Source organism: Eschrichtius robustus, chromosome 10 (genome assembly GCF_028021215.1).
Source record: "Eschrichtius robustus isolate mEscRob2 chromosome 10, mEscRob2.pri, whole genome shotgun sequence".
In the NCBI taxonomy this organism is placed as follows: domain Eukaryota; kingdom Metazoa; phylum Chordata; class Mammalia; order Artiodactyla; family Eschrichtiidae; genus Eschrichtius; species Eschrichtius robustus.
The window spans coordinates 35,228,032-35,244,508 of record NC_090833.1 but is presented as its reverse complement, the minus strand read 5'-3'; the positions used below and the strand labels follow the sequence as shown (position 1 = coordinate 35,244,508).

Sequence of the window (16,477 nt, the reverse complement as noted above, 5' to 3'; positions counted from 1 at the left end):
AAGTATTACTCTATTGAGTCTAATTTTCACTACACGGGCATCATAAAGTTGTATGACTTTCTCCAGCCATCTCGATCATGCTGATTTTCCCCAACTCAAGTAGTATGTTGTACATAGGCTTTGCAGGATCAGCCTTTCCTTACCTAGCCCTGCTTTAAGCCCCCCATAGCACTTTTTTCCATCTATGGCTCCTACTCTGTCTCCCCTATTCTGAGTATGAGCGTGGAGGGCTTCTCTCTTCTGAACAAGTAGCCTCCTAACAATTTGTGGGAGTATCTTTGTATCCTTCTGAGCCTTGTACAAACTAGATTCTTCATATATACTTGTGATTAACAGGTCAAAATGAAAAGCAAAAACACAGTATTGGTAAGTCTAACTTGAAAAGAGCCAGAAAATACATTGCATCTGACACAAGCATGTTAGGTAACCTAAATCTCAGTGATCTTTTCTCATGTCCTAGTCAGGTAGAGTTGCTTCAGTTACTCTGGCCAGTTTGGGTTAGTAAACTTGATAACTAAGCTGCTAGCAAATTCAGAAAATGTATTCTATATCTCAGAAGAGCCAAAAGGTTACTTCTCTGCTCTGTCCCCTCCCCTTCACAATTTATTCCCTCCAGAGCTATGATCACTTGTTAAATTATATCAGTTTACTACTTAAAAATGGCCCAGTCTTCAGGAAACATCTTTAGGAATACATAATGCTGCTTGGTCTTTATCAACATATTGAATGAGTTCTATAATCTGTCATCCAATAGGGACCTCCTATAGATAGGCTTCAGGGTCTGTAACTCTTATCATATATATTCTCAGGGAGGTCTCTGACCCCAGAACGACTGACCTGGATCATCTGTCAGGCTTCATTTTCACCTTTAAAGGCTTTGCTTAAAATGCAAATTTCCTCTCCAACTCCATCACAAACCTCTACTATTTTTTCAAAACCCAGGCAGGTAGTCTTTTGTTTGGCTTCCTGGAAATGATCCTAACAAAGTTAAGATTTGGCTAGACTTGGAATCAGAGATCCTAATCATTGTATTCTCTACAGAACAACAAAAAACTAGACATGTCCAAAATATCCTATAACATGAAAATGAAATATTATACTATTGAATTTTTAATAGCAATCGTGAAAGAAATATATTAAATGTTTGAAGCAAAGTATGTAACAAAGTAGTATATAAAGTATAATCCTGTAGTTCTAATTTGAAAAATATACATTCATAAATAGTAGTTGAGAATGTAGGCCAAGTTAAAGTCTGTGCCTCGGTTTCTTCAACTGGGAGGTTAAGTGTCTTTGCAGTTACTAAGAATAAATGAATTAATCCATGCAGAACACTTTTGGAACAATACTTGATACGTGGTAAGCACACGGTAATTGTTAGCTGTTACATACTCACCCATTAAACAACAGGATTACAGGTGGTTTTTGTTTGCTTTATATTTTCTATGTAGTTTACATTTTCTTTGGTGAACATGTTTTACTATCATCAGAAAATAACTGTTATTTTAATGCTCACTTCCAGTTTATTATAGAAGCTGCACTCTAGCAAAACTAAGGGAGTGAACATCAAATAAACCATAATAGTAACTTTTAGTAAACTTTATTGTAAAAAACAAAAAACTACATCATTACTTTATAATGATTTGTCTCACCCACAAGAACATGAGTGGCAGCCAGTAACTTTTTAATAAAAATATTTTATTTAGGACTCTAATTAATAAGACATCTTGTCTTCTGAAGATTTAATGGGGAGAGGTTCACCTGAGAAACATTCCCCCCAGGAAAACCCAGAGTCTCTTGGCTCAACTGACCCATAAAAAAGCCCACATAGATCAACTTTCTGCCAATCTGGAGAAGATTTGTTTTCTTTGATCTGCTGTCATGTGTTCACAAGCTTCTAAAATGTTTGCCAAAATCAAAGTCTGCTGAATGGTTTTTGCCTTAACCCATATTCTTCCATTCATTCCAAATACTATCTCCAGTGGGTAGAGTTTTCCCACTTCTTGTAGGATTTCACAGTCTGGAGCTAGCAGCCTGGTGAGGAAGAAAAAGAAAATGAAACTTAATAAAGTGGCAGGGTGTGACCTGACTTTCCTTTAGAAGTCTCCTTTTCTGAGCAGTTCTCCACAGTTATTCAGAGCTCCACCAACATCATCCCAAGAACAAGCCACATGACGACGTTTGCTGCCCTCTATCTTCCAAGAAGCTTACCACAGGTCACAACGGTGGACTATCCTCTACAAAGAAATCAAACTCCCTATGTCACCTTTACAAAAAATGTATAAAGTTCTTCTTCCACATTGTCAGAACACCTTAATTCTGGACTTTCAAACTGTAGCTTTTTTATTGTCTATGGTGCTAAGAGAACACCTTAACCTTATTTTCCTGACCATGTAAGTTATTCCTTGGTACTAAATTCAATACTTGGAGAGGAGTGTTGACTCTTTCAAAACACAAAGGTGCTGCTTGGTTAATAACATACTTCTTTAATGTCTTGAACTAATTCTGCAAATCTGCAGAATAAGTAGCAAAGAGATATGCAAGATAGCTCTGAACCTCAGTGGCTCTAGGAGTAAAGCCCTTTAATAGGGCATAGCTTTGGGTAGGTAAAGGTCTAAACTTAACAAAGAGAATCTGCTTCTGGGAACTATTAAATCTACCAGGACAGAAAAGCAGGAGCTTTCTGTGAATGTCTGTATAAGCTTGAGGATCATGTCAGCCTAGCTTCATTTGGCTTCCATTATAAGAGAAATTTGATGATTTTGTACAATAGTAAATTGCACCTGTATACAAGTGACTAAGAAGTGGGGGAAGGCCAGTTTTCACATTTGGTCTGAGTATATCAGCTATAAGGAACAACCAACCTTCCAGCAGAGAAATCCAGACTCCATATCAACACAGAAACTATAATGCCAAATACATCCAAATTTGATGTATTCACATTGAGAGGATGGGACTAAATGCATGAGTTTACTACTGTGCTAAAATGGATACTGGTTTTTAACTTTGAGGAGCTATAGCCATTGTTATGAAGAACCTAAATCCCACAGATAAGTCAGCTTTCTAAGAAGGTATAATACAAAAGACAACAGGCAAGCCAGAAGGCATCAGGACTTACCTTCTAATTAAGCCCAAAGTCACTTTAAAAAGCAGACCATCCTGTCCAATCACACCCATTCCACAGGCTCGTCCACAGCTGTCAATACAGACCATCTCTGGTTCCATATCTTTATTAGCAACCACAAACTGGCCATAGATGAGATCTCCAACCTACAATGATAATTAAAAAACAGTTCATTTCCTCTCAGCAAACCATGCTATAGGTGTTGCTGTTGGTTCTTTTCCATAGGCAGCAATGCCAGCCACCTGCAGTTCTGTGGCTAAATGACTGACTACGCTCCAGGATTCTCACAGTCACTCTGGAGTTGTGCCTTAAAAGAAGGCAAAATTAACGCATGTACCCCCACCCTTCCCCCACCAGAAAAATCCCCAGACTGGGAGCCATCTCAAAGCCAGAGAATAGGACTTACCTGGTGGCACAGTGGTTAAGAATCTTCCTGCCAATGCAGGGGACATGGGTTCGAGCCCTGGGCCAGGAAGATCCCACATGCCGTGGAGCAACTAAGCCCATGTGCTACAACTACTGAGCCTACGCTCTAGAGCCTACAAGCCACAACTACTGAGCCTGCGCTCTAGAGCCCCTGCGCCACAACTATTGAAGCCCACGTGCCTAGAGCCCGTGCTCCGCAACAAGAGAAGCCACCGCAATGAGAAGCCCGCAAAGCGCAATGAAGAGTAGCCCCCGCTCGCCGCAACTAGAGAAAGCCCGTGTGCAGCAACGAAGACCCAACATAGCCAAAAATAAATATAAATAAATAAATTTTAAAAAAATTTTACTTTAAAAACCTCAAAGAGTTGAACTTCAAAATGACAAAACTAAGGAAATGGGAGAGTAAACTTGTTCTGTTAAGTACCTAGTATTGTTAGTTCCTCAAGAAACTAGAGGAACAAAACATTCTCTGCCTTTAGAAGCATTTGGTTTCGGAGGGCAGTAGGGATGTACATATAAACAAACTTCATTCAAGGCTGAATCTAGTAAATAAGAAAAGTGACTGAAAATTAGGGATGTTTTTATGGAGGTGGTGGTGCTCAGCCTGGGTCTTGAAAGACAAGCATGTATTCCACAGGCTAAGAAGGGGAAAGAGTAATCCAAGCAGAGGGAACAGCATGAGCAAAGGTACAAGGGCAGGAAATTATGAATTCAGTAGTGCTCTTAAATAGTTTGGTGTGGTTCAGGCAGTGCCACATGGAGGATATAATTACGGATGAGGGAAGACCTCTGGAGCATAATGCCAAGGAAACATGTAGACTCTGAAGAACTTTTTTTTTTTTTTTTTGAGAAAGGGGTGTATGAGGCTGTCAGCTCTTAAAGGGAGGGGCAAAAGTGTACAGGCAGGCTTTACTAAGGAGGTCAGTGACTAAATCCAATCAAGGGATAGCTAAGGCCTGAACTTGCAAAGTGGAAATAAAGGGGTGGATGTGGAAGATCAGAGAGGCTCAAAAAAGGATCAGTAAGATAAAGCAACTAAAGACACAAGAGAGGTGAGGGAGAAAGGGCAAAGAAACCACCAAATTTCTGGCTTGTTTGGATGGACAGGAAGAGTATGGCCATGCTACCTGAAAAGCCCAAACTGAAAACTTGAGGTAACAAGACTGCTCCTCTGTCAGCTGCAAAAAGGGATTGTTGGGAAACAGTGATGTGACTGAAGCTGTGAAATGCCAGTCCTGGGACCCACATCCAAGATAGATGGATGGCTGATATGGCAATTTCCACCACTCTTCTTCCTCTCTGAGCCTATGGCTTACTTCCTTGTCTGATGTATATGGACATAACAAAAAAAAGAGAGAACACATATAACCTTCCAACTCAGTAGAGATGAAAACATCCAACAACATAGCAAATGTAAAATAAGTATGTGGTTCCGGTCCCAGAGCTGGAGCATCTGAAGGAACCCTTGAAGCCTGGAGTGATTACACAGATCCTCCGAGATCATCCTATACAACTAGGGAAACAGGATCATTCCGGTAGCCTTCTGGATATTTGAGTGTTTAGGGGACGGATATTTCTCTTACTTTTGAAACCAAAGGTCCTGTCATTACCTGCACATTTGGTCTGTTTCTTTTGGTTGCACCTTCAAATGCCAAGTAAGACAAAGAAGCTGGCTCACTCCCTCCAACATCCACTTTGAATATATCTCCAGACTTAGCTGTCACTATGCCAATCACATGGTCTCCTTTCACTGGGACATACTACAAAAGGAAACAGAATGAGAGCACAACCACAAATGACAATCATTTTTAAGACATCTTCACCAAGTCCTTAGTGGTTACTTTATGTTTGTCATTGTAAATATTTAGAAAATATTTTGAAATCCATGTTTACAAATCAATAAAAATCTTACAACAAACCTGATTATGTCACTTTCAGTAAAAGGAAAACAATCACATGATAAACTCTCGGGTTTCCAGCTTCTAACAGTCTGTTCATTTAAGTCACTATCCCTTACCTCTTCTGTATTCTTATCAGAAACTCCCTAGCTTCTGTTTGCATATGAGTCCAGTGACACAGGGGGTCCTTACAACCAAGGAAAGCCATTCCATTGTCAGACAATATTTTCCTATGTGAAAGTTCTTATTTATTCTAAGAGAAATTGAGCTCCCTGTGACATCTATTCATTAAGCCTGGCTCTTTGGGACCCCGAAAGACAAGTCTGCTGCTCCCTGGCCTATGGGGTTTTGAAGACAATAACTATGTCTCACAGCCCTTATCCCCTTACATGCCAAGATTCCCAGACTCCTTTCTCTCCTGGTCGCCCGTCTCGGGCCACGTTCCAGCTGTTCACGGTCCCTCTAAAGGAGATGCAGAGGTAAGCACAGGACTACGGTGGCTCTTGGCTAGCCTTTAACAGAGGAGGGCTCCAGGGGCCCTTCCGTGCTTCATCCGAAGAGTATTCCCAGCCCTCTCCCAGCCGTACAACCCCTCCGGAGTCTCAGCTCACCCGCTTCTGCTGCGAGTCCACCCAGTAAACGCCACCGCCGCTGCCACTGCCGGGCTCCTTGTGACGGAGGCGGCCGCACTTGGTGACCAGCAGCCGGTCGCCGCAGCGCCGCAAGCCCGGGCCGCACACCACGCGCCCCCGGGAGCGCGCCCCGGCGTTCAGGCGCAGCGGTCGCTCCCCTGCACCTCCTGGGCCTTCTCCGTCCTCCTGTTCAGGCAATAGCAGCTCCTCACCCGGGAGCACCACCTGCTCTAGCACCGCACGCGCCGCCCGAGCCCTGTAGCCCGCCAGGGATTCCGCAACGACAGCCGCCGCCTCAGCCATAGCGGGCGTCCCCACACAGTTTCCGGTTTCCGGCTCCGCGTCCAATCGCCAGCCCGCCCCAGGCTTTCCGTTTCCGGCAGCACAGGTCTGTGGGACTTGAACCTGTTTGTGAAGCCGGATAGTTCTGGGCCGGCGGGTTCCCCCAAGGTGGCCATGATTGTGTCTCTAGCCGGCCGCCTGTCTGGCAGTCTGTACGCAGGTCCGCAGGAGAAACGCGCAGCTTGAGTCAGTCGCGGAGCCCCCACTTCCGGTGTCTTGGATCGCACAGTGGGGTACAAGACGCCGCCACTTTTCTTTCCGTGGGAACCTTGGGAAGGTAGCAGAGGGCCTTCAGTAGTTGGCTCTCTCCTCTGACTCCGGCCTCAGAAGGACTGCTGACCTTTTGCCAGGAAAAGTATTTTCTTTTTCAGTGGGAAACTTGTATCTATCCACATTGTGGAAGACACAGAGAAGAATCAAAAGAAAATGAAACGTGTTAGTCTTGCCGCCCCGTTTGTCTCCCTTGCTAGGCTGTCAGCTAGTTCTCATTCTTGGTAGCGCAGGTTCTGGCACGAAATAGATAATACCTGGTGAATGAATGAATGTTAACATTTTGATGTGCGTTTCTCCCTAGGCTTTTTTTCCCCCCCCGCAAATATATACATATTACATGCATATTTCCACATAATTGAGCTACCCCTACATGGCCTGGGAAAATCAGTAACTGCAGTTAAATCCTTGCTGCTGCTGTCCCTGGAGCACGCTTTAGTTGCCTATGTGAGAAGCAGCTGAATTGCAAAGCAATAGCACGTCAGGTCTGCCCTTCTGAGTTTCAGGGTTCTCACTTGAAATAACAGTTTCATCTGTCAACTGGCACCTCCAATTAGCACTCAGTCAGATAATCCAGTAGGAGTCGGAGCTCCTGGGGACTGGAAGGGCTTGGCTCAGACCGATGGCTTTTAGCTGTCCTCCATTTCTTCTGCCCATCTCTGAGGTATCTGCTTCCAACCTTAATTTTTAGATTTTTAGGATGTTTAAGACAGACGATCTCTAACATACCCTCGAAATTCTGTAAGATGCTGCTGAGCCAACTGAATAAGATAATAGAGGCCAACTGAAGTGTAACTGTTGTTTTGCAGTCAGATTATCGCAGGAGCTGTTCTTGGTCGGTTACCTTTGCAGAAGGGATGGCATAGATTCTTTTTCTCTCCTCCCCACTCCAACCCAGTTCCAGAGGGTCTGGATCCAGCAGGTATTCGGTGACCAAGACTACCTTGATCGCGGCTGACCCAAGGCCATGCCTGTATGGTACTCAATGACGTCGGGTCTGGGCCAGAGTGAGAGGTCAGGAAATGGTCCCTGGATTGTCCCTCAGGCACCCCCACGTCAATAGAGGAGTCTCTGTCAGAAACTCGGCCCAAACCTGGCTGAGGAGGCCTATCAAGGGCACTTCTGTGGGCGGCACGTGGGCATCTGTCTGGCTCATTCCCAAGTCCACAGATGAAATCAGAGGCCTGGAGAAGAGTAGTCACCTGAGCCCTGAAGCTCAGGCGTGGAGGGGTTGGGTTGAAAGCATATCGCAGGCGGTGCCCTACGCGGCGGGCCCAGAGTGCTGGGCACTTGGGAAGGCCACGTGGCCTTCACGCCGCGTGCCGCCGTGTCAGTGCTTTGCCGCCTTGGAGTCGTGCGGCCGATGGTGAGTGAGCGCACATGGCCGAGGCCAGGGTGGCGGGCAGGCCCGGGGATGCAGAGGTCCGTCCACGTGCAAGTGGCTGGAAGCCAAGACCGCAAGCAAGTGTGCGGAGACCGGCTCCGAGCCGCGGACCCGGACTAAGGCAGCGCGCCGGTGCGGTGTTGGGGTCCGATTGGGCCACGGTTGAGAAGTTCGCGTTTCGGAACGGCGTGTGCAGCCTTTTCTTGGTGTGAAAGTGGCCGCTGTGACTGGGGAATGCAGATGAGGCCCGGGCCAGTGCAGTCGGCGGCGCGCCTTCCAGCGTCGAGGCTGCGCCTTGCTTTCGGCCAGAGCGTGGGGTCTTCCCAGCAGATCCCCCCGGGGGGATTAGGACCGCTTCTTGTTTGGGGGGCTTGACGGCCTGGAGCCAGTGCAGCAGGGGCGGTGCTGCCCTCGACTGCCTCTGGGATACACCTTACCATTTCTCAGTATTTCCCTCGGGGAAATGACTGAATTGCCCTTCGGAGAGGTTGGGCCGGACCACGGCCTTCTGGACTCTTTCCCAAAATTTCCTCTTTAGAACTCTGTGCTACTTGAGAAGTTGGAAAAGTGGTATCTCTTGGTTCCTTTTCTTTGTTGACCGGTGAAGTCTGTAACTTTCTATCAACAAGACTAATTGAGCTTTTGCTCTGAGCCAGAAATTCAGCTGAATCACCATCCATGCCCTGGGGGAGTTCACTGTCACCATGTGAAAATACCAAGTGTTATGATATCTGTAACAACCTGATTAGGGTGTCAGCCCTGAGAATACAAAGGATGAAATGTTTGCCTCTATGTGGGAGGAAGGTAGGAGTCAAGATAGGGGTCCTGAAGGAAGTAGTATTTGAATGAATCTTTAAATTTTTTTAGTTCACTGGATTCTAAAAATTACAAATGAACTGCATGCTGATTTTCTTTTTGTAAATTTATTTATTTATCTATTTATTTTTGGCTGCGGTGGGTCTTCGTTGCTGCGCCCAGCCTTCCTCTAGTTGCGGTGAGCGGGCTTCTCATTGCGGTGGCTTCTTTTTTTTTAACATCTTTATTGGAGTATAATTGCTTTACAATGGTGTGTTAGTTTCTGCTTTATAACAAAGTGAATCAGTTATATATAGACATATGTTCCCATATCTCTTCCCTCTTGCATCTCCCTCCCTCCCACCCTCCCTATCCCACCCTCCCTATCCCACGCCTCTAGCTGGTCACAAAGCACTGCGCGGATCTCCCTGTGCTATGCAGCTGCTTCCCACTAGCTATCTATTTTACGTTTGGTAGTGTATATATGTCCATGCCACTCTCTCACTTTGTCACAGCTTACCCTTCCCCCTCCCCATATCCTCAAGTCCATTCTCTAGTAGCTCTGTGTCTTTATTCCCATCTTGCCCCTAGGTTCTTCATGACCTTTTTTTTTTTTTCTTAGATTCCATATATATGTGTTAGCGTACGGTATTTGTTTTTCTCTTTCTGACTTACTCCACTCTGTATGACAGACTGTAGGTCCATCCACCTCACTACAAATAACTCAATTTCGTTTCTTTTTATGGCTGAGTAATATTCCATTGTATATATGTGCCACATCTTCTTTATCCATTCATCTGTTGATGGACACTTAGGTTGCTTCCATGTCCTGGCTATTGTAAATAGAGCTGCAATGAACATTTTGGTACATGACTTTTTGAATTATGGTTTTCTCAGAGTATATGCCCAGTAGTGGGATTGCTGGGTCGTATGGTAGTTCTATTTTTAGTTTTTTAAGAAACCTCCATACTGTCCTCCATAGTGGCTGTATCAATTTACATTCCCACCAACAGTGCAAGAGGGTTCCCTTTTCTCCACACCCTCTCCAGCATTTATTGTTTGTAGATTTTTTGATGATGGCCATTCTGACCGGTGTGAGATGATATCTCATTGTAGTTTTGATTTTCATTTCTCTAATGATTAATGATGTTGAGCATTCTTTCATGTGTTTGTTGGCAATCTGTATATCTTCTTTGGAGAAATGTCTATTTAGGTCTTCTGCCCATTTTTGGATTGGGTTGTTTGTTTTTTTGATATTGAGCTGCATGAGCTGCTTGTAAATTTTGGAGATTAATCCTTTGTCAGTTGCTTTGTTTGCAAATATTTTCTCCCATTCTGAGGGTTGTCTTTTCATCTTGTTTATGGTTTCCTTTGCTGTGTGCAAAAGCTTTTAAGTTTCATTAGGTCCCATTTGTTTATTTTTGTTTTTATTTCCATTTCTCTAGGAGGTGGGTCAAAAAGGATCTTGCTGTGATTTATGTCATAGAGTGTTCTGCCTATGTTTTCCTCTAAGAGTTTGATAGTGTCTGGCCTTACATTTAGGTCTTTAATCCATTTTGAGTTTATTTTTTGTGTGGTGTTAGGAAGTGTTCTAATTTCATTCTTTTACATGTAGCTGTCCAGTTTTCCCAGCACCACTTATTGAAGAGGCTGTCTTTTCTCCACTGTATATTCTTGCCTCCTTTATCAAAGATAAGGTGACCACATGTGCATGGGTTTATCTCTGGGCTTTCTATCCTGTTCCATTGATCTATATTTCTGTTTTTGTGCCAGTACCATACTGTCTTGATTACTGTAGCTTTGTAGTATAGTCTGAAGTCAGGGAGCCTGATTCCTCCAGCTCCGTTTTTCGTTCTCAAGATTGCTTTGGCTATTCGAGGTCTTTTGTGTTTCCATACAAATTGTGACATTTTTTGTTCTAGTTCTGTGAAAAATGCCAATGGTAGTTTAATAGGGATTGCATTGAATCTGTAGATTGCTTTGGATAGTAGAGTCATTTTCACAATGTTGATTCTTCCAATCCAAGAACATGGTATATCTCTCCATCTATTTGTATCATCTTTAATTTCTTTCATCAGTGTCTTATAATTTTCTGCATACAGGTCTTTTGTCTCCTTAGGTAGGTTTATTCCTAGATTTTTTATTCTTTTTGTTGTAATGGTAAATGGGAGTGTTTTCTTAATTTGACTTTCAGATTCAGTCTTCCTATCCCCCAGCCTTTCCTCCTGACCCCACCTGAGTGGAGACCTTGAAAATCGTTCCGAGGGCCTCTGTTGCCAACCAGAAGCTAAACGAGATAGGTGCATCATCCCCTTTTCCCTGTTGAGATCCTCCTGCCTACGCGCCAGACCTTTGCTCATCCAGGATCAATCTCTCAAGCATTGTCTCCCTAATGACCATAGGATATACTGTCACACCGTGGTTTGCTGAACTATTCTTCCTATTTTTAGGTGGTTAATGGTTTCCAGTATTTTGCTTCAGCAAGGGTAATGATTATTAGTATAGTCACTGGAATCAAATACACTTGGACTCATATCCCAGCTCTGTCACTCTCTAGCTGTGTGACCTTGGGGAAGTGTGTGACCTCTCTGAGCTTCAGTTTCTTTGCCAATAAAATGGGGAGTAATAAAAAGCATTGCTTCCTAGGATTTTTATAAGAATTACATGAGATAGTGAATATGAAGCATTGAGTACATGCTTAGCACATATTCATTGCTTAAGTATCAGCTATTAATTTTGCAAATATTGTGTCTTGTTTAGGATTAAGTGGGGACAAAGGGATAATTATCTAAGCTTCACTTTTCTCATACAAAAAGGTTGTTAATTGGGGGTGCTTATGTATTAAGAGTCTCTGAGTCTTGTTTCTGAGGTTTTTGATGCAATGGGTGTTTAGAGGAGAAAGAAGTAGTTGGAGTGAGCAAAGAAGATTTCCCGGCAGAGCTAGAGTTCCAGGTTTGCATTATATTAAACTTGACCAAGATACTTACCTGTCTGGAAAGTTTATTTTGGCCTGACTTTGCCTCTGTACTCTAATCTTGGGTGTTTTCATTAATGCTTATTCTGTTAGGCCTTGTGTTTTATTGGCTGTATTGTGATGGACAGAGATTCTGCTTCTAACTGTGTGTTTTCTTGCAGGTCTGTGTGAACTGGAGAAAGTCTGACCTCCCTGCCTGGGAAAAGGCAATGCTGGAATTTGCACTTGCTATTTCCCGAGCTGATGACATAACAGATGACCATTTCAAAAAGCTCGAGGTGCATGGCTTCAACCAAGAAGATGCCTGGGATATAGCTGCAATTTCAGCTTTTTATGCCATGTCCAACTGCCTTGCTCATTTTGTCAATCTTGTTCCCAACAAAGAATTCTATTTGATGGGCAGAACCAATGATGTCAAAGACATCAGGAGTGAACCTGCTGCTCCCAAAGTATAAAAGCCTGAACAGAAAGGCCAGTGTTTACATTTCCAGAACATTGCATTATAAGACACCAGTTGGGAAGTAATTTTTTTAAATGTTTAGTCAATGGATAGGGAAGAAAGTAAATAAATTTGTTCCCTGCCTGCTTGATGAGATAGATCCTAAGGGACATGTGATATCTGGGCCTCGGGGAAACCTTTTACTTTTTTACTTTTGTTGTGATCTGAAAGGAGCATCAGGGACAAAGGAGTTCAGAGGATGCTTTAGGCATTTCTGATGAACTGATATCTGTGAATTTCAGCAATTGAAGTTGAACATATTTTAGCTTTTAAAAATAGTGTTACATAGAAATTGGTCTATATAGACTGTGGTTTGAAATCAATTCTGTGTTAACATGGTGATATATAAAGGCTCTGAAAGGCAGTGGGTAAATGGAAGCAGGCACCAAGTTGTTCTATCTTTAGTGCCTTCTCCATTAACCTCCAGTGATTTTTGTTTAAATCATGGTCATCTCAATAGAATTTTAGTCCTTATGTAGTTTATCCTTATTTTAGGTTTTAGTAAAAATTATTTGGAACAAGAGGGTGCTCATATTTTAAGCAGAAGTGTAAGAAAAAACCGACCCTGACATTACTAAGCGACTCGTCCTGCATGTTACAATCACCACTGCCTTAAGTGTGTGGCTGTCTTAACTTTTCAGGAGTCATTTTCATTATCTATCTGATAGAGGTACATGCAAACCTACAAAATGTTTTTGTTTCCATTTGACTTTAGATTCTCTAAATTGCCAGGGAATAGTTCTTAATCAGTTTGAGGGCAATAGTGAGTTAATTTTGAATTGCCTGAACAGTGAAACCTGGTTATCTTGAGACAGCACAACTCTTGTTGCAGAGCTTGTGTTTTTCTGTTGGAACTATATCTTAAATACCTTGGAATATGTAACCTTTTAAAATTGACTTTTGAGGGGAGGAGGCAGGGGCATAAAAAAGAAAAAAAAAGGAAAAAAATTGAGTTTTATTTTACTTATTGAGAAAGTTAATAACATTGGTGAATATATCATGGTCAAGGTTTTATACACCAAAATAATTTTAGCCATTGGCCATAACTCGGGAATCAAGTAGAGGGCCTTTATTATTTGTTGCAGCCAGAAGTTGTAGGTCACTAAGGGACATTATTTGTTAATTATAAAATAGACCTCTACCCCTAACATGGGGAATATCTCCAGAGTAATGGCTGCCTTGATCTTCTCTGAACACTGGACACTTGCTTCTTGCCATTTTTCAGTCAGCTTATGGACAGGAGAGTTGAATACTAACTTTGCTGGTGGGAGGAACTGCTGAATGTTCAGCCCTCTCTGAATCTCATTCCATTACTTCTGAGGTCTTTCAGACTATCCTAAACAGTCACCAAATGGGAGCTTTCTATAACTCAGGTCTTGATCAAGGCCTAGAAGGGTTGTCAGTTCTTATACCTACCTCTTCTTATACCTCAGGCTTCCCTTCATTGAAGACTCTCCTTCCCTCCCGAAGAAGCACACCAGTTCGTTAATCTTTTTCTGCAAACAAGTCCTATGTATTTATCTTCAACAGCAGTGAAGGGCCTTGCATCTGTTATGCCCTCCATGCCCTGCTTGGCAGAGGTAAGCAGGACTGACGGTGGGCTCTATTGCTTGTAAGGTTGAATTGATTCAGGTCTTCAGCTCCCTTCAGTGACTCCTGACTGGATATATGTTCCTTCCTGCAGAGAGGAAGGCTTTGGCCTTGATAAAGTCTTGACCTAGTAGGTCAAGTAGCTGGGAGTTGGGTAGAGCTCCAGCGCACCAGTAAGCCCCATTTTCCAGGCACTGTACAAACCAGGGCTTTTTAGTGCAGAAGTTAATCCGAGTCCCTAGATTCTCAGGCTGTGTAGGCAGTACACCATGCTACTTACTATGCGTGAGCAGCCCATAATATGGTCATTTCTTACCTTCGCTGGTCTCAGTGTAGAGATGATTATGTAAACAGTACATAATCATACCCAGCCTCTTGGACTGACTAGTCAGGCCCTGTCATCCCCAAGGACACAGTCTGGTCACTGACAACCCCATACTGACAATGTCGCAAGCGGTGCCCAGATGCTAACGTTACTCCATGCAGCCCAGGCCCTGGGCATCCTCAGTTGCGCGCCCACGCAGCTAGTCGCTCCAGACCTCCAACCCTCCGGCACGCGGTACCCACAGTCGGGCGGTGTCCCCGCTTTCTTGGTCCCCAGCGGATGATGGCCGAGAGGCGGCTCGGGTTTCCCAGCCGGTGGGGTTAGGCCGCCGCACGCCGGAAGTGTTGGCTGGGGCGGGAGCGCTGAGGTGTCGGCGGGCGGGGCAGCAGCCAAGAGCCGGGGGTCGGGGCGTTGGCCATGTTTCCCTTCGGGCCCGGTAGCCCCGGAGGGGACAGGGCGGCCGGAGCCGGGGCTGAGGAGCCGGCACCCCATGCGAGACAGGGGGGAGCTGCCGGGCCGCTCCCTTCTCCGCCTCCGTCGCTACAGCCGGGGGCTGACGCAGCCCCTCCCCCGTCGCTCTGCGGGAGCCCTCGCCGCCCCTGCGCCCCTTCGCAGCCCCAGGCTGGGCGCGCGGGGGAGCTCCGGCCGCCCGGAGCTCTAGAGTTCTCAGCCGCTTCCGCCCAGGGAGAGCAGTCACCGCCCTCCCCGCCGCGCCGGCAGCCCGGGCCTGACTGCAGGGCCGGGAGCCGGGGCCGGCACTGCCTCAGCGCCCGCCTGGGCGGCTCTGGCGCCCGGCTGTTCGGGTGGCTGAGAGAGCGCAGCCTGGGCCGCGGGCTGTTCGTGGATCCGGCGCGAGACAATTTCCGCACCATGACTAACCTCTATGGTTCCATCCATCCCGCGGACGCGGTGTACCTCAGCACCCGCACCCATGGGGCCGTCTTCAACCTCGAGTACTCGCCTGACGGGTAAGCGCGGCCCATCGGAGGGCGGGGACCCGCCTCCGCGTGGCGCGGCTGCCGGTGGGCGGCTGCCCGGGGCCCGCTCGCTCGGCCCGGGCCGGGGTTTGCGAGTCCGTTTGGGGCGGCCGGCCTTCGTGCCCCTGGCTCTTTATGAAGCGCTCTGTCGCTATTGCAGGCTCCGTCCGGCCCTTGGAGGTAGGCGAGCCCGGGACTGGTTTGCTCCCCTTCAGGACCGGCGCTCTGTGAAGGAGAAGTGCCAAAAGCCCCCCCGACAGGTCTGTCGGAGACAGTCCAGAGCTAGGGTTTGCTGGCACACCGTAGATGCTCAATAAGTACACTTTGAATAAATGCCCGTTCTTTCCCTGTCACACTAGGCTTGTGTTTTTCCCACCTAAGCTTGGTCAAGGGTACGGAGCCTGCAGACTCCCTGTTCCCTGTGCTGACTTGCCCTGAGGGGACAAGTGCGCGGTCCGTCGTTCCTTTGCTCCAGTAAGATACTAAGACACTGCAGAGAGGTATGTTGTGATGTGGGACATCTGTGAAGTTCCAGGCTAGACTACATTCTTCTGTTAAGGGTATCCAGCCTTTCTCCTGGCTGACTAAAATTTCATGTTTGGCCTCGGTTTACTTTGGGCTATGGAGAATTTTCAAAATGATATATGTATGTATATATATATTTTTTTACTGAACGAGGTAGTTTATTACTCAAAGGGTGAGAATAATCAGGATATGACGTTATATTTATGAGCGCAGTCAAATTTCAAATTAATTTTGTACATGTGCACATACATGAGCAAAAGAAGCTTTTTTCTCTCTGAGAAGGTGGTAAAGCTAGATTGTGTTTTTCTCTTTGCAGTAACTGAGGAACAAGGGCAGAGCGTGGTTAAGGTGACTCAAAAGAAAAGAGGGATACAACTCAACTAACAAATAGAGGATTAGTCTTCAAGGAAGACATACAGGGTTCTCAGAAATTGGCCAAGATCAAGTATAGAATATTATTCTAATTAGAATAGAAATTACAGGTAAGGAAAAGATGATTAACTAAATCGAAGTTGTAACTGTAAAGCTCACCAAGTTCACATGGTTAGCACATAGGAAAAAGAGGATTTGAACTCAGGCAGTCTAACTCCAAAGAGTTCATAATCACTGTACTAATACCAAATTACATGGATAATTACCTTAAGAATTAGCATTTTCCTACCTGAAGATTAATTTAAAATCTATTATAACAAATATATTCTAACATTAAATATGGCATG

General features: G+C 45.0%; 2 protein-coding genes and 1 long non-coding RNA gene across 4 annotated transcripts in view; 2 read left to right on the top strand and 1 right to left on the bottom strand.

Annotated features, from left to right (window-relative positions):
* Positions 1 to 1,674: 1,674 nt before the first annotated feature.
* Positions 1,675 to 6,398, bottom strand: EXOSC3 (exosome component 3). Of its 2 annotated transcripts, XM_068553271.1 has the most exons (4): positions 6,057 to 6,398; positions 5,158 to 5,307; positions 3,116 to 3,267; positions 1,675 to 2,031 (listed from the first exon to the last, which is right to left on the bottom strand). In XM_068553271.1, the coding sequence occupies exons 1-4, from the start codon at positions 6,378 to 6,380 to the stop codon at positions 1,830 to 1,832; spliced, it is 828 nt and encodes a 275-aa protein (XP_068409372.1). In that variant the 5' UTR covers positions 6,381 to 6,398; the 3' UTR covers positions 1,675 to 1,829. The 2 variants fall into 2 exon arrangements, with proteins under 2 accessions (XP_068409372.1, XP_068409374.1); XM_068553273.1 differs by lacking the exon at positions 5,158 to 5,307.
* Positions 6,399 to 6,512: 114 nt separating this feature from the next.
* On the top strand, positions 6,513 to 13,916 carry LOC137770538 (uncharacterized). The gene is made up of 3 exons (XR_011075186.1): positions 6,513 to 6,652; positions 12,004 to 12,313; positions 13,775 to 13,916. It is a non-coding gene; the product is annotated as an uncharacterized lncRNA (long non-coding RNA).
* A 58-nt stretch (positions 13,917 to 13,974) lies between these two features.
* Positions 13,975 to 16,477, top strand: part of DCAF10 (DDB1 and CUL4 associated factor 10) — a 47,171-nt gene continuing 44,668 nt past the window's right edge. The window contains exon 1 of the mRNA XM_068553268.1: positions 13,975 to 15,224. Within this exon, the coding sequence (XP_068409369.1) occupies positions 14,674 to 15,224 (551 nt within the window). The 5' untranslated portion in view covers positions 13,975 to 14,673. The remainder of the gene's footprint in view (positions 15,225 to 16,477) is intronic.